The following is a 26,349-nucleotide window of genomic DNA, read 5'->3' as shown; positions in this document are numbered from 1 at the left end:
TGACCTGAAGGCAGCTCATTTTTCTATCCAGGCAGAGGACAAAAAGCTCTGGGTACAGGAACGAGTCTGAAGCTCTTGCCTAAGGAACCCGCTTTCTTTGTACATTTCTAGGAAAGATCCCAGAAGTGGCTGGAACCCATGTCCCCAGTCCCACATCCTCTTCTGGGCCTGTTTTTGTCACCAAAGTCTCTTTGGCTTTTTTTAACTTAGGGTGAAGTAGTGCAGCAGGATTCTCCATAAATAAACAATACGTCAGCCAAAACAACATCTATTATTTTCATTGTTGCAGACGAGACATTGGCTTAACCGATGTTCTGGATGTGTGTTCTCATGCTGTGCTTTTGTTTTAATTACAAAATAACAACAAGAAACCCAGATACAAGTATATTCGTCTTCATTTCTCATTCTTATTTGTGTTTTTTGGTCCAGGTACGTGATAGATATGACATCCTAAAACCAGAACTCCTGGCACCCGAAAATGAAGGCCCAAAGACAGAAGCACTCAGACTCCGGGTGTCCCACTGACATGAGCAGGCTTCTGAGAGCCTACACAGGAGTCAGGAGCTGCAATGGCTGGCTGAATCGGAGCAGAAAGGAGGAGGCCAAGACCACACAACAAGCTAGAAAAAGTGCCAAGAATACAACCCAGGAGCTTTTCGGCTCTTTTTCCCATTCAGACTACAGAACCAGGCTTCCTCTCTCTGTTGATTTCTTGTAAAAGTAAATGGGAAAGCAAGAGATGATAGCTGCAGGCTGCTCCCCAACTATTTGTGTGTTATCTGGAGGTGGTCAGAGCATCTCTGCATTCACAGTGACTGATGTTGCAGGTAAGCTACAGGGAAAATATTCGAGGAGAGGGAGGTAACCAAATCTGAACAAAGTTAATTGTGAGAAATAACAAAGTGGCACAAAGAACAGGGTTGAAAGCTGTGATTTAAAAATAAAGAAATACGTAGGTCATGATATTATTTTATACAGCAATATGCGATCAAAACAGTGGACTTCTGAAAGTGTGATATTTGTAGGATTTGCAGGAACATAAAAAACTTTGTAAGAGGCTTAATTTCCTTCAATGCTACTGAACCCCCTTCCAAAATAGATATTTTTAAATACTTGAAAAAGAACATCATATTTTGTACTGAAGAAACTGTTACAGTGGCCATTCACGATAGAAGACACTCACTGAAGCTTTTTTGTTTGTTTGTTTGTTTGTTTGTTTTTTTGTTTTTTGTTTAACAGAAAGGAAAAGAAGAAACTACAGATGTAAAAAGAACCAAACATGCCTCTCCACTTTTGTTTTTCTTAAGGCGCTTTTCCCCTGGCACACACACAAAATCCTGCCTGAGCCGTGGTTGTACTGCAGTGGATTCAGGCCACATTTAAATACAATGGAGAGAGCTGGAGCTGCATGTACTCAGAGTGCTGGCCACAAACATCTCCAGCCCTGCTGCTGGCACCTTCTGAACAACACAGACGTTTTCTCTGCTTGTCTTGAACTGGGGTATTGCTGACCTGGCTGCAGGGATCTCTCCATCAGCTAACCACTGCCTCACACGAGATGAAACACCACGACCAGTCATGACTGGAGGAAGAATCACGCATGTCGTCTAGTCCCATTCTTGCTACGTTTGGGATAATCATGACATTTGCAAGAGAATGAGTGATTTTTTGGAGCTTGCTTGGCTGAATCCTGGCCTTTATGAAGACAGCTGCTTTCAAGGAGTGCTTCATTAAAAATGTCTTCACTGAAAATCATCACTTAACTATGTAGGCATTTTCTTAGATGTTTTCCTCTTATTTGGAAGCTTAGACATCCCAAATATCCTCAGTTTTAAATTAGTCTAAGTACAGGGATGCCACCATTGGTACACTCAGTGGTAACAAAACCCAACTACAAACTCAGAATTCAGAATAAAATGCAGTAGACTGTTAAGATCCTAAAGAACTGGAATAACTTGATAAATCTTTTTGTGAACGCTTGATTGCACAGATTCATCTTCAGGTGAGAAAAAGCAGATTTGGGAGGTCTGCTTTGACACATCTTAGTTGATAAGGGCCTGTAAGGCAGCTTTCCTGAAGCATTGCTCAGACCTGAAAGGTTGTAGTGAGAGGACTAAACAGGCATGTGAGCTACTGGAGGCTTAACACCCTTTTATTTTCCTAGCACTGGCCCTACACATCATGGCGAATAAAATGCTGTGAATGGAAGAAATACACAGCCTCACAACAACACATGTAGCCTGGTGTTATTGGAAGCGTCCTTGTTTTGTGATTTGGGGTATTAAATAGCTGAAACTCATGTGGATAGTCTCTGGCCAGAGGCAGATTCTGGCTGATTCTTCCTGAAAAGCGAGGCAAATGTGGAGGTCCCTGCTAATGCCCAGACTGAAATAATGCACCATCCACTGCCGGTATGTTCAACTTCGTCTGACTGGGGCTAGAATTAAAGCTTTAGAAGAAATCAGGGACTGACAGAGGAATAAATCATGGACAGGCAGAAAAACAGGTCGTGTGTTGGTAGAATAGGAAACCCAAGATTGCTATAATCAAGAAGTGTAGAATGGGTCTATGTGGGATTAAATCCTTACAGGAGACAGTGTATGGGAATAGAAACACTTATCTACAGGAAGAGGTGACACTCAGACACTTTGTTCTGAGATCAGACGTTCCTAAAGCTAGTGAGGAGCAAAGAGCCTCAGGTTATGGGGAAATAATGATGTTTTTAGGAAGTGCCATTTTCCTGCAAAGGCCCTTGAAATGGTAGGTGGAAAGCCAGGAACTATCATACAAACCTATTTGGATGGGCTTAAAGAAAGAATGATACTTTCTCCAGAGGAAATGTGTGATGCGGGATCACTGGTGCCAGGTGACCTGCTGCTGGGATTTCCTCCATTTCACTGGGTAAAGGAACTTGGGTCGAGGGCTATCTTCTCTGTGGCACACCGTATCTCTCATTGGTACTATTGGGACTGAAATCCCAAACACAAATTCAGGCTGGGTGGAGAATGGATGGAGAGCAGCCCTGAGGAGAAGGACCTGGGGGTGCTGGTGGATGAGAAGCCCAAAACAAGCCAGCAATGTGCGCCTGCAGTCCAGAAAGCCAACCGTGTGCTGGGCTGCACCAACACAGCGTGGGCAGCAGGGCAGGGAGGGGATTGTCCCCCTCTGCTCTGCTCTCCTCAGCCCCCACCTGGAGCCTGCGTTCAGCTCTGGGCCCAGCACAAGGACAGGGATGGATCAGAGCGAGTCCAGAGGAGGCCACGAGGATGCTCAGAGGCTGGAGCCCCTCTGGGGAGACCTGCCAGCGACCTGCCAGGGCCTGAAGGGGCTGCAGGAGAGCTGGGGAGGGACTGTGTGTCAGGGGGTGTGGTGGTAGGACAAGGGGGATGGCTTTAAACTAAAAGAGCAGAGATCTCTGTCTGGCAAGGGTGAGTGATGGCTTCGTTAAAGATACCCTCTCTTGTTCCTTTACAGATGACAAACTCAGCACACAGGGGCACCAACCCCGCTGTCACACAAAGAGCATACACTGCCTCCTGATATAAGAGTGGTAGCAACGTCTCAAATTTGTCTTGAGCCTTTTCCCAATTATCAAAACCAGGCTGTGTGAAAAGCCCATCTGTACACTCAGCCAAAAGCATCCTGCACCTAAAAGGTGCTTTAAAAAAATAAGATCGGTAGCTTTGGAGTAAGGGAGCTTTTGAATCCAGTGATCGAAGCTGAACTGAAAGAACCTTTTTTTTTTTTTCCTTTTTTTTTTCTTTGTTTTTTCTTTTTTTCTTTTTTTTTTTTTTAATCCAAAGTTACATATATAAAAAAAAAATAATGTTGTATTGAGGTCGACGGCACAAAAGCACCAAAAATACCAGTCGCTGATACTCGGTTCCAGCTGCAGGCAAGACTGCGAAAACAGTTCATTGCTACAAGCGACAGGAATTGCCTTAAGTATTCCAAGCTTGCTTTTTAATTATTTGGTTTTGAAGTGATTTCACGTCGGTTTAGTCAGTGAGCACCAGACACAAATGCCAAGGGGCTGGAGAAGTTAAAAATGTTGCTTTGGAGGCTGATTTTTTGGGTTTTGTTCCTGTTTTGGATTGCTAGTTGTTTTTTGTTTTTTGCTTATGTTTTAGACACGACCTTTGAACGCCAGCTTTCAGACCAGGACACAGCTCAGGCCATACATTTTTTTTTTCACCATATTTCAGGCAATTCTCCCATTCATCGTGGATTTTATGGGCTTCCCTCGAGCATCACCAGACCTGAGCCCTGCACCGTGCTTGTCCAGACTGAGCGTTTACCAGAACTGCAGTGTGTGTACTTGTAAATTGCTATGTACAGATCTGTAAATATATATATATATATATATTTGTAAAGCCAGCCTCTGAATTACCGAAATCTTGAAATGCATTCAAGACCTTTTAGCATGATGTCTTAGTGCAAAGGGACTGCAACGGCATTGGCCTAACAAAATCGCTAAATAACCCTGCCTTTCCCCAAAAAAACACCAGTTTATGGTACAGCGAGCCCCCAGAGCTCGGCAGGGGGGGGATTTCAGGAGGAAAACTTCGGAGGAGGGAGGAGGGAAAGCCTCCCCTGTGCCCAGGAGATGGCAGCAGCGTGTGCGAGCTCTGCGCCCCTGGGAAGGGCACATCCCTCCCTCATCTGGGCGCTGAAGGCATCATTTAGGGCGGTGTTTGGGTGCTTTCGACGGGATGTTTCGGCCTTGCCCTGAGATGGCGCCATATATTTGAGGCTTTTATCACGCGGTGTGCTTCATACAGCCACCTTCTCGCCTCTGTCGGGTTTTTACCATCACAGTGTTTGGGTTTTAGTGGGGCTCTGAGACCCAAAATGTAGTTACAAGCATCCTGATTGCTCTGTCAGACATCAAATCTGAATTTTCTCCACCTTTCCCTCTTTTTTTTAAATCAGTTCTGCCTGCTCTGTGCCCCTGCCTACCCAACAGGTCCCATTTTCCCTCTCCACACTCACACGTGCCCAGGGTTGGGGCTGGGTTCCTCTCGCTCTGATCCATCCGCTCCGGATCCATTCCCAAAAAATTCCTCACTAATTAAACGCCTTTCGTTACAAACCCTGGGAAATTATCCAAGGGCAGGGAGGCCTGAATGGGCAGCAAGAGCTTGGGTGAAAGGGAACAATGGGGAGGGAATGAAAAGCACAGAGAGGCTGCAGGGGGAGAAGGAAAATAAAATAAAATAAAATAAAATAAAATAAAATAAAATAAAATAAAATAAAATAAAATAAAATAAAATAAAATAAAATAAAATAAAATAAAATAAAATAAAATAAAATAAAATAAAATAAAATAAAATAAAATAAAATAAAAAACAGAAAAACCATATGGTACATTAGGTTTTGCACAGGGCTGTGTTCTGTCCTCAGCTTTTGAGATAGGCTTGGTGTCTAACCTTGGGAACAGAGTGAAAATCTTCATCACCTTGCCAGTGCCCGGTCCTGGGGCTGCTCTCCTGTGCCAGCAGGGCCCTGGGGTGCTGCAGGTAGCTTGCGCTTCACCTCTGGACCCGGCAGGAGCCTGATTGCCTGGCATCAGCTGGGAGTTCACGGTGGAAATCAGAAGGCAATCCCTTGGAACAAGAAAATTACCCCCAAAAAAATTAATAATTGTGTTTTGAAGAGGTTTTATTCCTTTGTATTTAGGGAGTTCATTCATCACAGTTGACGATAATTTCTCTGATGAAGTAGAGCTCTGGAAGCGCAGGTACTGCTCGGATGAGCACACTTCCAAAAGCCACTTTTTTTTCAGCAGAGCCTTAGCTCAGCTTTGTGAGTCCTAAAATGCACAGCGGACGATTCACCCGAAGCACGAGCCCAGAAATCAGCTGACTGTAGGCAAGTGCCGAAACTCTACATCAGGGGAAATTATTACAGTCCGCGGCTTCCGTGATGAAGGCTTGACAGCCGAAGTGCAAGGAGCCTCTCTCTTTCCCTGCTGATGAAAGCAAATTCCTCATCAGCCTTTCATCAGAGAATCCTTGAGGCTCCATCTGCCCGAGAGGAGCTCGAAGGCAGACGTCCTGCTGGATGGAACACCAAAAGCCCCCCCACGACCCCAGACAGAGCCATCCCCGTCTGCAGGGACGGTTTGGGGTGCGCTGGGCTGTCGAGCTCCAAGTGGGGCTCAGCTGAGCACCCTCTGCCCTTTCGTACCTGTGGTCCCTGCTACCAACGAGCCCTCAGTGAGGGGTTTAGGCTTGCTGGCTGCCCTTTAATTTTCAGGCACGATGAAGCAGAGCTGGCGTTTTAATTCCATTATGGAAGCGGTCTCACAGCAGCTGAAGAGGGGGCAGGAAGGACGTTTCTTCCTCCCCCCTAATCAGACTGAAGCTTCCCGGTGCCAACCTCAATCTGTGTTCAATTGCTCGTGCCATCCAGCAGAGAGAGTGGAGTTGGGTACATGATAAAAGTTAATTCAGAATGTGATTACTCAGGTAATTAAGTGCTGGAGATGTAGTGAGGGAGCAAGCAGCAGCGTGATGGCTGAAGGCAGCTTTTAGCAATATCTACAGCGTTGGCAGACGGTGGACCATGGAAGACAAGCAAGGAGTGGAAGTCAGAATCTCTCTTACCACCACGAAATGCTTCCTCTGGTCACGGTTTCCACCACGGAGAGCCATCGCTGATGTCTACAGGCACCACAAACCTTTCTCTGCCAGATCAAAGACAGTTTGAAGAGGTGGGGTGGGGCAAGAAGACGTCTTGTAGCTCCACTCCTCCGGATCTCATTACCCGTGGGCGTTCTTCCCATCACTGTGCTGAGCATCCAGCTCCCCACACACACCCTGGAGATGTCAGTTCTGACCCTACAGATACGGCCCCACTGAAGCTGTCCCATCCCCAGCCACCTTGCTCAGTTCTTTGTCACTGCTCTCCCAAGTGCCACCTGCCCTTCTGAGCTATGAAAGGCATCTGTGGCTCCTGCAACAGCAACCAAGACCCCTGGGCAGCAGGCCTGTGCTCGCAAAGCCCCTTGACAAAACATTTTGGCTCCATGCGATCCGAAAAAGCACACAGAAGGAAGATCATTTTTTCCCCTGGACCTGCAGCTACAGCAGATCAAACGTCCTCCGCTCCATTTTCTCTCTGGTGCTGGGGTGAAATATCAAAGGATAATTCCAAACAGGTTTGGCTGTGCCTGAGCAGCCTCAGCAGAGCAGAGGGCAGTCTCTCCACCAAGCCCCAGAAACCCAGAGGCAAACCTCCGCCACCTAATTTTAGCAATAATTTTGCATATACAAACACAGTTGTAAGGACCCAGAAGCCACCATGCTCTTGATACTCCTGCCTGCACGCCGTGGTTTAAGGAAGTTGGGTTATTTCAGGGCGGTCCCCGAGGTTTTAGGTTCAGCAGGACGTGACAGACAGCACCGCACTCTCCGAGCATGTAGTAGATTTTATTAAGCATAGCTTTGGTTCTAAGTGTTCCTCGTTTCTGTAATACTTTTAGTTAAAAACAATTATACAAGAGCAAATACAAAAAATATTAAATTATGAAAACAAATCCATTAAGGCTCCCTTTTTATATTTATATATATTTATATATGTACACTCAAACAAGTGCAGATATTAACAGAAGGTTAAAGCCACAAAAAGTTCTAAAAATTTACTACCGTACTATCAAAAGCGAGAATTTTTAAAAAGTTCTGCCTTATTAGAGGCAAAAGTGGTAAAAGTGAGCCATTTCCAAATCGCTGAAGTATTTGCAGGATTGCTACAAATCCCACGGAGCTAAAGGGCAGGCTGGGGATCGCTTACTGGCAAGGGGTTTCTTGAGGAGCTGCACAGGACACTCGTGGTGTGACTGGTGGGTTGCCCTTTCTAGCCCAATCCTGACTTTAAAGACAAGCTTTTGCTTGTCAAAATGATGTGGGTGGCTTGATTCCTACACTACAAGGTCAGCAGGGTTCAGAGATGCCGTAGCAGACATGTTGATGTTGTGGCTGTACGCAGAATTAACTCCAAGTGAAAACAAACAACAAAAAATCTGCTTCACACTGGATGTACAAGGGAGTTCTCTGCCCTCCTGTGTTTCAGGAAGAGAAACTCCACCTGAATCACGAGGTGATGTGGACAGAAAGCAGCAGACTTTCAGCCTCGAGCCCAGCACTCACCAAAGTCAAGGAGCAGCCAGCGTCCCCACTGGCTCTGGTGGCATGTGGATTGCACCCACCTTCATCCCTTTTGCTGTGCCTGCACAGGAGGACAAGGGGCTGAGAAGAAATGGTCTTCTCAAGCCAGGGGAGGGTTTCCTCACCGATTTGAGACGCTTCCATGCTGAGCAGGAGGTTAACTGCAGAGTGGAAGCCGACAGACGTGAAGTTTTTTAGGCTGGGGATGGCTAAAGGTGAGTGTGGCAAGGAAATCCAGCACGTCGCACTGCCTCAGCCATCAGCAGTACGAAACGAACTCCATCAGTGCAAGTGTTTGAATAACGTGCTGCCCAGAAAGGAAGATCCTCTCCTAACAGAGGAAGGAAGGGAAGGAGGGAGGGAGGGAAACATCTGCAGCGCTCCGGGTGTTCCTCTGTTGAGAAAAGATGTGGAAAAGTCTTACATTTGGCCTTTATCTGCTGCATGCCCCTGATCAGAACGGCCTGGGAGAGCATCTTCACGTTTAATCTCCCAGACGTGAGTCACGCTGCAAATCTGAATCAATGGCAATACACTTACTGCAATTCAATTTGCTCGTGATCTGATTATGCCCTCATAACAAATGCCTGGATCTTGACAAATTGAAGCCTGTAACTAGGAAACATTGCTAATTATGAGCATTTCGTCCCAAGTGCTGCACTGAAATTGTATTTAAAACATCCAATACTTACAGGAAAGGCAAAAGAAAGCAAAAACCAAACCAACAAACCCTCCCCCCCCCACCTTTACAACACAAACACGCCACTGTTGATATCAGAGAAAACTGTTCTCCGACAGTTATGCCCAATGTAATTACAGAGTAGAAATTATTTCGTTTAGCATCCTAAGGCAAAGCCCATGATTAGATCCCCAGCTGATAAGGATGAGCACAGCCTCAGCGAGAACCAGGAATACGCCAGTTGAAGAAGAGGAGGGTTTTTCCCCAGCCTCTGAAAATCGAATATCCACACCCAGCCACACCAGGTGAGAACCCAGCCCTGTAACCCTATGTGAGTCACCTGTTCCCCTCTCCTCACCCCAGGCTTCCCTGGGTGTCTAGTAGTCATAAGCATGAAGGATCAGATTCTGCCATTCCTCTGCAAGCTGAGGAGCGTTTATTTAATGGCAAGTCACAGGGGCAACTCGCAGAAAGGCAGAAGGTGACAGAACTGGACCCAAAGGCGCAGTGGTAACACATTTCCCCTCTTCTTTTAGGACGGGATAAAGTGAGGTTCACTTTATGCCTCGCTTTAGGGATTTTGTTTCCGTTTTGGTAGATTGCAATGATCAGTTTGGTCTGGGTTCAACACTGCTCTGTTGCAGCGATTGCAACGAGTTCCTGCATCAACTGAGCAGGGACTGAAGGCAGACCAGACTCCTCATTTCAGCTGAAGACGTCTCAGCGAGTAATGTGCTAACACCGCGTTCAGGCCAGCGTGTTCTTGGAGGAGAAAGGCCACGACAGCAAAGTAGGGAGGATTGCAAAACACAAGGACAGAAGACAGGTTGTTTTGCATTGAGAGATGAGAGAAGTAAATACACAGGTAGCACTGCACAGACCTTCACACAACATTTCAAGGGAGAAGTTTGAAGACACTGAGAAATCAGCTTCTGGATTCTCTCGGGTGAGAGGATCATCAGATTTCTGCTCTTTCATAGCCCAAATTCTGCACATTCAACAGGGAGAACTGGGCTTTAAGGCTGCTCAACAGTTCACTGCTGGTGAATTTTAAGCATTCCTATCTGGCCTACACCTGCCTATCCCGGTGGGGATGGGCAGCAGCGATCGTCATACCTCATCTCCTCCAAAACTTGCTAAAAATTCCGACCGAACACAAATTATTGTGATACGCACGCAGGGTGTAGGTCTGGATGGAGGAAATTTACCTGCACAGAAAAGTTTCATTAAGATACCACAGGAGGACTTTTGTTTTGTTTTAAAGCAAAATATAATCTGTGTATCTCCACTACACTAGGATCACAAGAGATAAAGCAGAGCAACGCTGAAGAAACTTCCCTAGTATCCCTGGTTAAAATCTCAGAGTGAGCACTTCAGAGCGGTCCGTGACACTGAACTGACAGACAGACTCCTCATCCGCCAATCTCAGGACTGCATTTGGCAAGTCGATCCGTTTCTGTTAAGTCTTTTTAATCCACGCTTCCCAGGAATTGAAAATCTCATCTTCAGTGTCAGCTGGATGCTGTTCTTCTCCCTCTTGACAAGGAAATCTGAGACAACTTGCAAAAGCCTCTCTGCAGCCACCGCAGGAAAGCTGGAAGTCTTAGCAGGTGCTGGCTCTAGGAGTCTGGTGCTTCTGTTGCTTCCTGGACCGTCCTCCTCAAGTTGCCCTTGACTTTGACAAATTCAGGTGCATTTTCCTGCTCTTCCTGTATCTTCTGTTGCTCCAGTTCCAGCTGAAAAGGAATCCGCATGTTAAAAAGCGTATAAAGTAGATCATTGACATAAAAGGCTAAAAGCTAACGGCTTCAATAACTGGCCATGCATAACAATTTAAACTGCTTCCTTTCTTTCTTTCATGGAAAAGGTAAAGTTGTATTTCTTTGGGAGTATCTGTTCTCATAAACCATCAGTCTTTTCAAATCCTTGTCTCCAGCTCATTCCAGCAGGCCTGCAAATGCCTTTGCCAGATGGACAAAAACTCTGCTCGTCCAGTAAGAGCATAAGATGAAGCATTTCTGAGGAAGTTCTTGGACATCTTCATTTAAAAAAAAATAAAAAATAAATTCCCTTCTCTGGCTTTCAGAACAGGATGAAACCAAATGTGCCTTGTGGGAGAACACGTGTGAACAGCTACTACTGAGCACACTTGCAGAATTTATTTCTGAGTGCCTAGGTATGGATTTCTGTATCTAACTTGACCATCTTTTGGTAGATCTGCCTTCTCTATCACAGAGATCAATACAGCTCCTCCTTGGCCCTTAGCTTTTCATTTTTTGAAGTCCATTCACTGACATTTTTGACCCAGTTGAAGCTCGAGCTCTCAAAGTTACCCTGTGAGGTCAGACTCTCTGCACTGCAGGGCAAAGCTATGTAGTGCCAGTACAGAGCATTACCCACTGCACAGAATAAGGATTTCTTGGCAATCCTTAGTGAAGGCAGACAGGTCAGGTCACCAGAAAGGAAGAAATAACCCTTCAGAAAACTAACAAAAGCTCCTGAAAGGAGCTTTTTCTTAGAACAAACCAAGGTCTCCCTGATTAATGGGACCCATGTTGTTGGTTCTGTTTAGCTCTCTTAAATAATCTCTCCTTTGTCTCTGGTTTGCGGACAAAGAACATGCTCTGTTACATGACATGCTCATGACATGCTCATGACAACATTCCTCTGTGTGTCATGTTAATTAATGACATTCCCATAGCGCTTACAAAGTCACAACATTGTTTGCAGGGGACAGGCTTTTCCTCTTCTAAGAGAATTCTCTATTCTACATATGTCCTTGGGTGGCTCAATTCCAAATCAGGCATCTTTTGAAGCTGGCCTTATCTTTCTAAGAGCAGAAAGGACCAGTGACAGGACGATATACTTCAAATTACAATACCTTTCTCCCTCCAAAAATATTTCTATGCCTCGTTAAAAACTATAATAAAAAACACTAAACCTAAACATTGATTTGACTACACCTCATTCTCAATAGAGTTACTCGATTTAATTGATTTTTGTCGAGAAAAACTGGAGGTCCTGTTCTAAAGCGTTCATTTATTTAAAGGTAAATGCAATGTTTTATGCACACTGACTTGTTTGATGGGATGTTTCACTGAAAAAAATTTGCCTCTCAAATATGCAAAGTGCCTTAAGAGGCACAGAGACCTTTGGCTGGCCCTGTGCTTAGCAGTAAGCTTCCCAGCAAAAGGTTGCAACTCCATATAATCTCTCCACTTGGGGTCTGAGAATGTTTTCCTTCATTTGGAAAAGCCAACAGACTCATTCATTCAAAAGAGCTTTTGCAGCCTTAAAAAGTCACGTAGTTTTTGTACGCAACCCAGGAGAAAGAAACAATCGATGTTTTATTCATCAGGCATCTAGTTTTGATGCACTAGAGTCTCACATCCAATCTTAGTGATCAACTCTTGATATACAGGCTACAGAAGTTGGCTAATTCACCACAGTTTCAATAGTTACATGTGGCCAGTGCTCCACAGACACTGCTGTTGCTCCAAACAGGATTCATTTGACCAAAGGCAGAGATCTACATGGAGTTCCTATATAATATGTGAAAACAAAGGGTGATTGTAGAGTGTGATTTGAGTCACTGTAAAAGAGGTGCCTGCATTCAGTCAGAGGAACCGCGCCAAAAATCTGCTGCTGCTTCTCTCCAAGGGAGCATGGGGTGCTGAGCTCAGAGGGAGATGTGTAAAGTTAGTGCTGTTTCCCATCTTACCTGCTCCAGCTTCTGCTGCCGTTTCAGTAGCTCTATTTCCAGGTCAGACTTCTTCTTCTGCGCCTCCTCTTCTTTTTGCTGTTTAATAACTTGATCTCGTTTTCTTTTCTCCATCACCTTTTGTAGCTCTGGTTTGTTCTGAGGTGCAAGACCCCTTAAAATTAAATAGGAGGAGTAGGGGGGCAGGGGAAACACGGGAGAAAGAGATCACTTTTAATACGCGTAAATTCACACAGAACTGTAGGCAGGTTTTCTCCAGTCAACTGGCTGCCTATTTAGGCACTTTGAAATACAAATAATTAATTAAAAGGAAAAAACGGGCAGAAATTTTATTGGTTTCTAATCTAAATCCTAAGCTGAAATTTAAGCCATGTTATTATTGAGAATATTTCCCTGCAACATGCATGCTAGTATTTCTTCTCCTGGATAATTCACTGCCATGGCTTTCATAGTCTTTCTTCTGCTCTCTCCATTCCAGAAAAACAGATTAAAAAAAACATCAAAAATCAAGACACTAGCAGGGCTGGAAACGGATTTTGGAGGGGGAATAAAAAAGAAACAACAGCAAGGATAAAAAAAACACTTCCCTTGACAGCTGATAATTCAGAGAGATTGTGTTTAGCCAGTCCTACACAGGGTACTATGTGCAGAGAAGACTGCATGGGCAGAACTAAAACACGGTGTCCCTCTGGATTTTGTCACATTGTTCCTGGAAATCATGAATTCTGTCTTTCCTTGGAAATACGAGAGCTTTAGCCATGCCTGGCTGCCAAGTTATTTCCGTTGAGAACAGTGAGAGCTCCCAGGCTACACCGAAAATCACACAGAAAGAGGCTAAGACAACAAAAACCCCAAATAAAAAAAAACAAGTTGCGGTCACCTTGGAGACCAGACAAAGGACGGAGGATCCTTCCTCTCACAAGACTTCAGCTAGTACAGCAACTGAACGCTCTGAGTCCCTTCAGCACAAAATATTTTCCAAGCCAACTACTACAAAAAGACCCAACACATGCCTGTTCTTGTCATCTTCCCCGTGACGATTATTATCTGAATACATCTGGCATTAAGTTTAATCAAGAAATTCAATAATCTGCATAAGCTTTCAAAAAACAGTATTTGTACCCTTCCGTACTTAATATGTGGGTGCCTAATTCTTCTGTAACACGTGTATCTGACTGCGTGTTTAATAATATATTCAAATGCCATTTTATGGTGCCATCTCTGACCGACTCCATATATTATGTGCCACTCTATCACTGTACATCTCCTGGCAGCAAAATCAAATATTTAGCAACACCAAATGCTGCTCCATATTTCTCCTAATATCTCATTCCCCAAACACAACAGAAGCTACAGGATTGTGTTAATATTTTATGTTCCGTGCTAATTTGTAATGGCTAAAATATAATCAAAATAAGTCAGGTAGAGAAAAGCTGGAGCAATTTGATTTTTGCCGTTATTATTACTGCTGGGTAAGTGAGAGCTGGATCAATGGGAACTTCCAGGCTGGTGACTGGCAATAAAGATAGCCATGAAGCAGACAAAAGCTGCTAAGTAACATGACTTTTCCCTGATTTAGATGTGCTCTAGCTATAATAAAGGGGACAACTAACACTGGCAGAAGACCCCTCAGCCTGATCAAATGGGATCGGCAGTCAGATCTGTGAAAGATATCTGAACTTGTTTTCAATCCCATATTTAGAAGGGACAAGCAACAAATAGGCTGCTACTGGATTAACTGGGAGTCTTGAATCACCTCTTTATGATTTTTCTGCTAAAAAAAAATCCAAGAAGTTTAGTCTAGACTAAACTGTGCTATACCACAAGTTAGAGCTGATGGGTTTAATGTCCCTGCAAGAGGCAGTCTGCAGAGCTAAGGCCGAGTCTTAATAAATAAAAATAAGTTAACATGAGTGACCTATGCCTTGAGTTACCACTACCTTGATCTTCACATCTCCAAAACATCTACCACTTCTGGTAAATAACGACTAGTAAATAACTACATCGGCTCAAGATCCAACAGACACTGCTTACAGGAGGCATGAAGAAGCTATGTTGGCATGGGGAAATACCTTCTACCATTAAAAAATGCATGGCATAAAGCACAGAAGCCTAACCCTGTTTTCAAAAATATCATTTTTTTTCTGCTGGTGAAACCCTCAAAAAAGTATTGCATTTCTGCACCAATAAATACAAGTCTCAAATTAACAGCTGCAGCTCACCAAAACCACAATAAAAGAAGAGCAGATACTGAGGGCAGCACAACTGTTTGGTGTAATAGGATATTCTTCTAGAAGAAAACAAGCTCCACAGTTTTCAAATGCTTTATACCTTCATGCACTTTAAAAGGAAAAAAAGACAACACCACAGACTTAATTTAGTGAAGCCTCCACATCATTCAGAGCAAGGTTGTAATTTGGGGAACTTTACACCTTTCTTTCTTTCCATGCCTATAAACTTCATGGTGCTAGGAACTGACTTTGAAGTTTAATCCTATTAACAAAAAAAATAGGACGAACACCTATTTAGGCCACTTTCTTCCAATTCAGTTGATATTCTGTAAAACATTTCTACTCCTTCAACACTAAAGAAATGCTGTTTGTTTAGAATTAAGTATCAAAGCCTAGCATTTGTGAGGATTTTGCTATTAGAAAAAAATACTTTTTCTCCTCTCAAAATACCACCATAGCAGATGGGAGAAAAAAGAGATGTTTTCAGAATGAGACTTTTCTGACGAACATACAAATCCAGCTGTGCTGGAGTAGCCAAAGCAACAGCCGTAATCCTCTTGACCATTCAAGTTATCAGAAGAGACGTGAAAATGGTCATTAAATGATCTACTCTTCCACTAGATGCAACTGGCCAAGGAACATGAGTTCCAAGGTCTAGATTAGGACTCAAATTATGTATGTTATTAATGGATTCATAAATCAGATTCATGAATTGTAAATTCCAATTCATCTGCCAGAATAGGTAGGAAGACACCAAGTCTTCCCTTATTGTTGCTAGGATGGCCATGCAGGATTATGCTTTTGACACCAAGATAACAATTAGTATCTTGGCCATATCACTCATTTACATAGATGTTTGCTTCTGTTTGTTTAAATGGAGGAGTCTCACAGGCCTGGAGGGTTTTTTTTTTTCCTTTGTGTAGTCAGGTGCTTGTTTTCATAGTGTGTTTTTTAAGTGAGTCCTCCATTGTTGGAGAGATTTAATAACAAACCCTCAGCTACCTCGAGGCTGAGTCCCTGCATCTCAGAAGTTGATGAAATCAAGTTCCAGCTCTTTACTTCTACAAAAGCAATATATAATGCAACAGCTGTGCATCCCACCCCGGAAAGCAGGAAGCACAATTTGCATAATATACAAAGAGACACTTGTGCGGCAGCAGAGCAGGCCCCCGACTACCACACCGCATTGTAAGAAAGATCAAGTAACCAGAGAACAACTTCATCTGAAACAAAATTTAGGATTTCTTTGACTAAAGAAAATGGTGAAAACTTGCAGATTTGATGATCAACATCAAATGTTCAACAACTGAATTTTGTCAAATACCTGATAAAGTTAAGAGTTCAGGACAAATTACAGTGCCTGAAATAAAAAATACGATAGGGGAGAACTGAACTGCTTCCTTATTAAACCAACCCTTAGGGAGTATTCACAAAAACAAAGTGAAAAATCTTTTACAAGAAGCTTTTACAGGGCTTCGCCTTTCAACAGCTGATCTTGTGTTCAATATCCTCTACGCAGTCTGGTGGTGGACCAAACATGGAAGGCCTACAGTTGGATCAACACCTAGATAAAACAGTGGGGCAGTCTACAGCTTTCTTACACAGCTATTATTCTACCATTCTTTGGATTTTTTTGACCTACACAGGTTTGGCTGTGAGTTTGCAAGTACCCCACCTGGGGCTGGTGTAGGCACCACTGATTGTGCAACAGGAAACAATCAGGGGCCAACATGGGCAAAGCTTTTATACTGAAAATAATGATCCAACATTACAGTGATAGCAAAGATGTTTGAAAATAAAATTAACACTTCAATTGTTAATTTAAATTAACAATTAAACAAAGAAAAGAAGGTAAAATTATCACAGAAAGAAGGACCAGACCAATTTATTAAAATTCAGGCGAATACCATGGCTAAGAATCAGTCTTTTCTTCTACAAGATTTCAATCAACAAAATGCACCTGCTAGGTTTTGGGTAAAATGTGTCGTTTTGATGAAACTAAACCTCAAGCTGTGCTTTTGGGGTCAAGGGATGGCACACATGCGTTTTAGGCTTTTACCTTTTCTGGTTCATAAGCAGCTCTCTATGGAGATCTTGATGATTCCGGGATGACTTCACAGGATTAATTAATTTCTGAGGTCTAATTAATTCAGGATTGTCATCATCTATGTAGTCTGGTTCAGCCATAATCTTTCTTGGAGTGGGATACGGATCTTTGGGTTCGGTGTCCTTACTCACAGTATCTGCAAAACAGGGGGAAGGGAAGAACTATGGTAAATCTCCACCGAAAGGCTTTTAAAAGATGTCTTAAAACACATCAAGGCAGCATTCCCCACTGATAACATTTATGCTTTTATTTTTTTTACACAGATTTTGTCTGTAGTAAGTGAAGGTGCTCAGAGCAAACATCCTTTAAAATAGATGGCAATTTCATAAGGTTATCTTCGAAAACCTTCATCCCTTGATTGGATGCGCAGATTCCTTCCATCCTGAGAACCAGAAATACTTGAGGTTAAGCACGCAAAGAGCCCTACTGATTTTAATAAGTCCACCAGATGAAACATTTTTGTGTCAGCAATGCTAAGATCCAAAAGATGTTTTAAATAGTGACTATATCAAATACCACGAATGCGTACCAAAGCCATACGAACACTCATTTTCTGCCATCAGTCTCGTGCCAGCTATGGGAAAATACCTTGTGTCGGTTAGCCCTGAGCAGTACCAAACTAAGCAGAAGTTTCCAGGTGAAAATTGCCAAATTTGCCATTGCTGGGATGGGGGCTGGGAGTTTCTGTGCAGAATGGTCAGGGAGAAAAAGTTGGATGTGTCTTAAGGCCACGTTTCACCCAGTGAAAGTCTACAAAAGTCCACTGATCTGAAGCCAATAAAACCCCAATGATTTATGTCATTTCCCAATCTGGCATTTTCCTGTCCTAGCACGGAAAATGTAAACACCAAGTCACGGCACTTTTAAGCAACAGATGACAAACAAGCACCTACCTGCACAAAGGCCAAATATCCAGAATCGTTGGAAAATTCATGCCTGAAGAAACTTGGAAGATTTCTATCAAATCTAATTTAGGTCTAAATGTTAGGTCCCCAAGGCTGTCCCCTGAGCAAGCCCAGCACCCTCAGCTGCTCCAGCCCAACGTGGTGGCCCTCAATGAACTGTCTCAAATCCTAATTGCATGTCATGTGAAAAAAGCCAAAAAAACACCCAAAACACAGTCTACATCTCAATGTACATCACTTAGCTCCATGCCATGAACAAGCGTGTGCAAGTCACGCATCACCAACTCTGAATAATTTTTTATTTTTTTTTTCAGCAGTTCATATTTCCTTGGTGTTCACGTCAGGCTTTTCCCAACTAAAAGAGCTCAAATATTCAGAGTGCAGGTTTGTTTTGGATATAACCTTTGGTTTCCCTGTGCTCCCCTCTCACTTCTCTTGCACTGAAGGAACTGTGACTCTTCCAGGAGGCGTTCAACACCCACAATTCTCCACAAAAGCACACCAGATGACCTGCTGCTTCTTTCAGACGAGCCTTCCCTTTGCTTAGATGGAAAACAGAATCACTCACAACTGTCCTGGACAACATACTGCTCTTCCAACACGAGCCCCCAAAAAACAATTGGATTCAATCATTTCTCAGAAAGCCTGATGTCATATTTTGCAGCATGTAGATCTGATTCTGGCAATGGCTTAAAATGAAGCCTATTTCTTCTCCTTTCTTCTGTCCCATCCCTATTTTTAAAAGCATGTATTCAGCTCTGAGGTCAGGAACCGCAGTTTCCTAACGTAACGTGAACTCTCCTAGCAGCAAATGTGAATGAATAAAGCTCCCTGGAGGCCTGGGGATGCTTTCCACGTGTGATTGGGCTGGAACTGATTTCAGCTAGGATTTCCAAACGAAGCCAGCGAAACAGGGCACCCGGCTCCCACTGGGTGAATCCCCTCACACCCTCTGCAAGCCTTAGCTTGAGGATCTTTCCACTCATCTACACATCAACTGTGAAGGCACAACCCATTTCGGTGACTCACTGCTTACTCCAGCGCACAAGGACGGAGATGTGGATCCGGGTCTGTTTTAGCTGAGCTTGTTTCCAGTTTCATACGCCCGCTGATTTGGCAGGCGCTTCCTCGGTGCGTGTTCTGAATCAGCTGTGGCTGCACAAGCAGCACAAAAGCATCCACCTGCAGCGTCTCATCCTGCCTGAGTAACTCGCTCAGACTTTGTCCCTGACTTCCTGGAGATGAGGATTTTTTATTTTTTTTTAATCCAGGAAGAATTAACTGGGGATCCTGGATTCTGAATTTTGATTTTTTGGGGATTTTGGAATTTTGAATCCTCAAACAGAATGACAAAATAACTTCAATATCCCACCAGGCAAAGAAAATATCCCCATATAAAAATCACCTCGAGTAGCCTCCCAGATAGAAACGTAATGTTTTCAGATGCCAAGATGCTTTCAGAGCAATGAAGAAGAACCATAGTGCCACCTTCACCATGGAAAGCCAGGAATAAGCCATCACATACTTGTTTTCCAAGGAAAATGCGTGAAATAATTGCAGGTATGCTCGGTGAGAGCAGCAGAGACCCTTAAATTGGTAATACCGAAAGAATGCAATGAGCCAGGGTGTGCCAGAAGAATGCGAATTCCACATGGGGGAACATCTCCAACAAGCACGTCGGCTTCTGATGTTCTTCATTTTTTATTCTACCTAAAGAGGGTGTTTTTTTCAGCAAAAGTCCCAAAGTGATAGCAACGCTGCAAGATGCATGCAAAGAGAGCTGCAGACAGCCCCCAGAATTTTTAGCAGACCCAGAGCAGCCCTGAACAACAGCGGGTTAAGGTTCCTGCAGCTGCCAGAGCTTTTGCTACAGCAGAGCTCGTATGGCTTCACGACGAGAGGCGAGCCCATGCCAAGAAAACCCCAGTGTTTATATGGCATTCAGGGAATCGCATTTATTTGCTCTCTGGTATTCCTCATCCCAGAAATCGCCCTCCACATCTGGAATCTGAATATAAAAATCCCTGGGAGACACCATGTATTTCTATTATTATACTTATATGTGGCATTTTCACCCTTCCAATGGTTCCCACAATTATTTCCAGCTGTGCAAGCAGAGGTAGGCTTGAGGCCCCTCAAAAAGCAGATAAATAAATGCCTAAGCATATAGGCGAACATCAGAATAACAGGATCCAAAAATTACATTAAAGCTAAATTCATGTCATTTCCTTTTTGTCTTAATAAAGCCTGGAATTAATATCTTCCACAGAAGCGTTAGCTCACACACGGAATACCTCCCGAAGAAAGATTTTAGTCCTGAAGAAGCCTGAACATCTGCTCCGTGCTGTACGGCCAGCCATCAAACACCATTTTTTAAGGCTTACATTTTTAGATCTTTAAACTCCTGCGTAGCCTTGCGGTTTGTTACAAGCAACCCAAAGGCATTCGTTGGGAAGAAAGAGGGTTTTTACTCTCCCCCCCCTTCTGATTTTGAGAGGAATCAGAATAAAACGTTTTTGGCATTTCTCTGCTCCAGCACAGCGAGCTCTGCCCTGGGTGGAAAGGAAAAGGGCTGCTTCGATCCACGCTGCACTTCCCAGTCACCTCCTCAGCACTGTTTGGACATGAAAGCTCACCGCCACTATCATCTTCATCTCCACGCTCTCGGTGCAGCGAGAGGCACTTGACTGGAGAGATTTACTTGATTAATCCGTGATTACCGACATCATTAATAACTTCCCACGGTTCAGCCTTTAATTCAAAGTGAGAGCTGCTGAAAACAGAACGCAAAACACTCTTTCCTGGCAGGATGCTGAAGCCAGCCGCTGTCCCAACAGGTTGGTTTTCATCCAGCCAGTCTTTGGCGGGTGAAAGGGCTGGAGAGGTTTGGGTCGAGGCAGGGCACGAGCACAGCCTGCCCCTGGGGGAGAGAGAAGGACAGGCAGGATGGGCTGGAGGTTTCAATTCCTCCCAGCCCTTCATGGTTTGCTCAAACAGGCTGCTGCCTTCCAGTAGCAAAAAATTTGCTTCTGGATCCAGAGAGTGCATGAACCTGCAGCAAAACTGAACACATAAAGGGCTGCGGGCACCCACTGCGCCACAGGGATCACTCATTTCACATCCTCCTGCTGCCCATCACTTTTTGCGTTACCATCCTGCCGACAAACGAAGGCTGGCAGACTTTTTAATCCTCTGGCTGCTCTTGTTTCTGGCTCTGGCCTTGCCTTCCTGATCCTGGGCACATTATTTCACCCTCACACCCCAGCTCTCTCCTCTACAAGAGAAGAATTGTAGTAACCACCGTGAGCTCCTTGCAGGAACAACCTCGCTGCTCTTTACCATGCACTTTAAAATCTCCAGATTCCAGCAGACCAAATGAAGTAGCAAGCCTGAATTTCTTTTGTCCATGATGCCAGAACACTTTAACTAGGAGCACCTTCCTCACACTGAGAGGTTCATGGACTCTCTGAACTCACCCAACTTCCCTCCTCTGCTGTTAAACAAAGAGAGAATTGGTTAATTTGTTAAAAGTATTCTCCACCCTCCTCCTTTAATTCACTGCAGTCTGATGGCAGGTCTTACAGCAGCGTTCCTAATAAAAAAAAAAAAAAAAGTTTGAGCCTAATGGATGACATTGCAATTAGGCCCACATAAACACAATCACATTATCTCCGAGCATTTGCTTGATTAGAATGGCAGTGAGCAGGGTCAGCCGGGCTCCAGCCTCAAACCTAGGGAGCAAGGTGATGGTATCAGCAGTGAACAGTTTATTTATTTACTTACAAGGCTGCCAAAAGACTGAGAGACCACAAAGACTTCTGCTGCTGCTCCTGCTCACTCGACCAGGGCGGCCCAAAGCAGTCTCAGGGATGGCAAGAACACGGAGAAAAGCAGGGCTCACCGGCCACTGAAACGATTCCTATCGTTGCTTTAGAGGATGTGAAAATGAACTGCGGCACTCCAGACCTCGAGGATATCCAGTTAACATTCATTTGCTTCCCTTATGATCTACTGAGAATGCAATGTCAACAGCTCACAGCAAAAACATCCACTGGATGACAAACCTGGAGGCCAATTAAAGATGTTTGCGTTGTCACTGAGACAGGAAAGGAAAGAGCACAAGATTTGGGGCAGTGCCCCGTGCTGTCACAGTTCTTGAAGGCAAAGCCCTGCCTGTGGCTCTCACTAGGTTTGACCCCACCAGCAGTCTCTGGTCCCGTGCTCCAAAGTTCAGCCAAGTTTGGGTGCTGAGGGGACAGCCACAGCCCCACCGAGGCTGAGGGACAAAGAGCACTGCTAGTAATGCAGAGCCACCCGTCTCTCTTGGTCTCCAGTCTACCAAAAGAGATGCAGAAAGAGAGACAAGCAACATAAAGGCTAATTTCACCTTCTGCTGAACTCACACGAACCAACGGATGGGAATTTACGGTGATCCAGGAGAATTCTCCCTATAGATGCAAGCTCTGCGATGAAGCTCTCTGTCAGCAGCTTTGAAAGCAGCTGAGTGAACGCACCAGCAGCCCTGCACGGGCGCGTTTCTTCTCTTGCTCAGTTAAAAGGCTGGAGAGGTACCAAGGAAGCTGCGCAATTAGAGGCTGGAGAAGGAAGTGGCTCTCACAGATCTGCAGACACAGGTGGCTGGGAGAGCACAGGGAGGGAAGAAGGAAACGTTGACTTGTTCGCCCTCCCCTTTTTGCCAGATAGGCAACGCTCAGATAGGGACTTCCCCTGTGAAACCACTTAGCATCTGATTTTTAACAGAGTGCAGGAGGGGCAGAAAGACACAGGATAAAGCCTAGCAGGCTGTGAGGGGCACCCATTTCCCCTAAATGCCAGTCCATGCCCAACCCACCGGCACACCATGGATTAACAGCAAATAAAGCACACTGTGCACCTTGTATCCCTTCTGGTCCCCCAAAGCCCTGCCTGTTTATCGAGGATTTCTATTCTCCATATCGATTTATAACCAAGGTCCCTGTGCTGACTGAAATCCCTGGATTCCGTGGGGATGTGAAGAGCTGTTCTGATGGCCAGGAAAAGGTGCTGCATGTCCTGCACCTCCCGCCTTGCTGCATGGCCTCATTCCACAGCACACCACACACACGCCTCCGTTCCAGCTCTGTCATCCACCTGGCAGGGATAAATCATCACCAGTACAGGCATGCAGCTGAACACACACACACCCAGCACGCTGCACAGGTAGTGGCTGCACACCGCAGTAAACACGATGTCCAGAAGTAGGTCACTGAAATTACACCTCCTAGGAAACAAACTCCACTGCATACTTGGCAGCTCGATTCACCCCAAAAGGCAGCCAGCAATTTAGTGACACGCAGGTCAACAGTAATACAGATGCAATTCTGAAATGACCCCTTTTTTTTTTTTTTTCAAGAAAATACGAGTTTCAAAAGGCAAATAAGATCAGTTCATACTCCCTGCAGCCACAGTGCATCAGTCAGTCTGGAGCACCACATTTAAGACCGGGTCAGATTTGGTCGAATGAAGTTTAGCTAAATTAAAACACAGGATTTCATATGAAAACAAAGTATTGATTCAAAATCAGAAGTCCAAAGAGCCAGAGGACAGTTTCTTCAGGACTTTGCTGTTGCAAATGTTAAGAACTATCAAACAGTGTCACCCAGTGGTAAAGGACTTCCTACAGACAGGAACAGAAGCCATTGCCACAGAGAAGGCAGGGGGGGAGAGAGGGCCTCAAATCCATGTTTTTGTACAAAGCTCTTAAACTTTGGCATCTGGGCAAATAAAAATCTCACAGCTTTTTGCAGAAGTTCTATCTTACTTTTAAGATATTCCATTTGTGAGTACAGCAGCTTTACAGGCCAGTCATTCCCCTGTTATAGAAAGGTTTAACACTAAGGAGAGGTATTTCTGGTCTGGAAGAAAAAAATAAAATAAAAATAAAATAAAACAGAGCAGCCAGCAGCAGCTTATTAAAATGGAGGGCGGAAACACTTCAAACACCTGAGAAGGGGTGCCAAAAGGTGAATATCGGATGCTCTTCAGATCTAGGTCACAAGATTTCAGCAAGATTCTTCCGCGCAGGAGAGCAACGTGCTGGCAGTGGTTGTTTCTGCATTTGTTTTGTGTTTTGTGCTCCACGATCTGGTGAGTGAGGTGAGGGAGCAATGCATGTCTCAGGGAGGCCAAGCAAGGGCCAGGAGCACAGGAAGGTGAGTCGTGCTGCCAAGGGGGAAATCCTCTTCTGGATGCCATGAGGATGAGAACAGTGAGGATGACCAAGAGACCTGGTAAATATTTACCCAAACCAAAGCACAGGACAGCTGAAAGGTAAAATAATATTTGATATATCTATAAAAATAGGTATATAAAAGAGAAGGCAGGTTACTTGGCACCCCTGTAAGCATGACCGGCACAGCAAGCACAGCTTTGCTATGTGCAAAACAAATAGGATGTGAAAAAGGAAGCGGAAGAGCAACAACATCTAAGAACTGGAGACCACGCTGTGTATTGACACAGCCACACGAGCTCAGTCCGCTCTGTTTAAAAAATGGGAAGATTAAGACGGTTGTGATTATCCTACAAGCAACACGCCCGATTTTTGATGCATTTCAGTGACAGGAGATGGGGACTAGACAACTCAGCCCGAAAAGAAGGCACACATGGAGGGAAATCAAATGCTCAAGTTACTGAAAGACTTGTGCTAAGAAGTCAGAAGCAGTTCGATTGCGTGGAGAGAGCAAATTACAAGATCATAATTATCTCTTCTAGTCTTACAAATTGTAAATCTATGGATGCAATTAATAAGCATATGAAATGGCAGCTGAAAATGAAAATCTCCGCATTAATCAGGTAGTTATGCATGAAGTGGGAGCAGCAGCGAGGACGAGACCGTGTGAGCTAAGCCTTTCACGTGCTGCTTCAGTTAAAGCTGTAAATCTCCAGGTCTTGCCTGTTGAAGCGCCATGGGGTTGGTGCACCTCCAGACCTCGCTGCGTGCCACGTGCTGGTCCTGGGGGCACAGCAGCATCCTGCCCGGCACGATGTGCTGGGCTCTCACGCCTCCCCTCGTTAATAACGGCCCCACGCCGCTTCTGAATGACAGCTGAGAAGAAATTCTACTGCCCAGAAAATTGGGCTGTTTTCACCAAATTTTTAAAAAACTGACATAATGAAAAACACACAGCCCACCGCAGCGTGCCAGTTCCCCAAGCGTATCCACAGGTACTTATGCAAAGCCTAAGTACTTCTTCAGATCAGGCAGATATGAATTGATTGCCTGCCAGCTCAACCGCTCCAGTTCCCTTCATTTTCTAGGAAGAAACCCCTTCCCTAGCTAAAGGAAATAAATTAATAAAGAAGATGTGCACTAGTGAAATTGCTTTTTCCAAGTTCTTCTCCCTGTGCTGGCAAGCAGCTTCAAATGGCATCCAGCTTCGCTTGCTTAACGCAGGGAATATCCTTTCTTAGAAACAGAGAAAAGGAAACAAAAAGGAACACTTTCCTTACACATCTCGTTTCCCCAAGCTCATACACTCCCAGCTTACTCACAGGAAAGAAATAAAGCCTTCACCTCTGCAAGGGAGTCTTGGCTCTGGCAACTACATCCACATTCCAGTCTGCAGTGTGTCCACAACGAGACACCCTTCCTTGCCCAGACCTGTTTCTGTCTGCTCTCAGCTCTCAGAGATGTTTTTTGGGTATGAGGCTCCTTGCTGTGACTCGGTCGGAAAGGGCACCACTACAAAGGCAAGGAAGAAAAGACCTGAAAAGAAAAGGCCAAAAGGAGAGCAGTAAAACTCATGACCTGATCTCCCTACAGTGAAGCAGAGTGAGAAATTAAAGAGTAGGCTGCTTCACACCCTGCTCGTGACCTTAACCCAAGGTACCATCGTTCCCTAATGGATTTACAGGGAAACAGTGGGTGGAAGAATGTATGTCAGTCAGAACAAGCCCTTGGAAAATGTCTGATGCGGGAGCCAAGGCACACATCATACGGCTTTAGGACAGCCAAGTTAGATACACGTGAAGTTATTAAACTGCAGGGGTGATTAACAGGAGACCCGCAGAGAACATGACATGCCACGGGGCGTTTATTGGAGCATCACCTTTTCACCCTTTGACGGCAGGAGTGAGAGGCCTGGAAAACACGAACTTGGGAGAAAACAAGGATTGTAAACGAAATAAAGATAAATGTTGACACTGGGCCACGTCTATCAAAGCCGGTGCCTTTTTACACGGTCTTTATGAGCAGCTACAATCAGCAGCTTCCAACGCGAGCCCATAAATCAGGAAGCTCTGACAGCGGGGCAGGGCTGAGCATCAGCTGGGATGCGGCCAGGGAAAGGACAGAGGCAGGACGTTGCTTTCCAAAGCAGCGTGCCCCCATCCGAGCAGCACACGGACGTGCTCCACACCGAACTGAGAGGCTTTGGCCTTTAGCCTCGCTCGAATGAAGAACCCAAAATGCCAACGTCTAAACCCAAAGCAGTCACACCAGCTCTGCAAGTACACAGGTGAGATTTCAGCTCGTACTCTGGTATGGTGATGCAGGACTGT

The 26,349-nt window shown here is 44.7% G+C and overlaps 1 protein-coding gene across 4 annotated transcripts in view; it reads right to left on the bottom strand.

Moving 5' to 3' along the window:
* Positions 1 to 7,414: 7,414 nt before the first annotated feature.
* FAM107B (family with sequence similarity 107 member B) overlaps positions 7,415 to 26,349 on the bottom strand; it is a 54,785-nt gene continuing 35,850 nt past the window's right edge. For 3 of the 4 annotated variants that reach the window (XM_068669991.1, XM_068669993.1, XM_068669994.1), the window contains exons 2-4: positions 16,859 to 17,042; positions 12,569 to 12,722; positions 7,415 to 10,583 (exon numbers count right to left, since the gene is read on the bottom strand). In XM_068669991.1, coding sequence (XP_068526092.1) covers positions 10,467 to 10,583; positions 12,569 to 12,722; positions 16,859 to 16,986 — 399 coding nt within the window. In that variant the 5' untranslated portion in view covers positions 16,987 to 17,042 and the 3' untranslated portion in view covers positions 7,415 to 10,466. Of the gene's footprint in view, positions 10,584 to 12,568; positions 12,723 to 16,858; positions 17,043 to 25,363; positions 25,521 to 26,349 lie in introns of those variants that run through there. The other variant, XM_068669992.1, reaches the window with a different exon arrangement.

Source organism: Anas acuta, chromosome 1 (assembly GCF_963932015.1).
Source record: "Anas acuta chromosome 1, bAnaAcu1.1, whole genome shotgun sequence".
NCBI classification, from domain to species: domain Eukaryota; kingdom Metazoa; phylum Chordata; class Aves; order Anseriformes; family Anatidae; genus Anas; species Anas acuta.
Note: the sequence above shows the minus strand (reverse complement) of the source record. Positions and strands in the feature narration are given on the sequence as shown.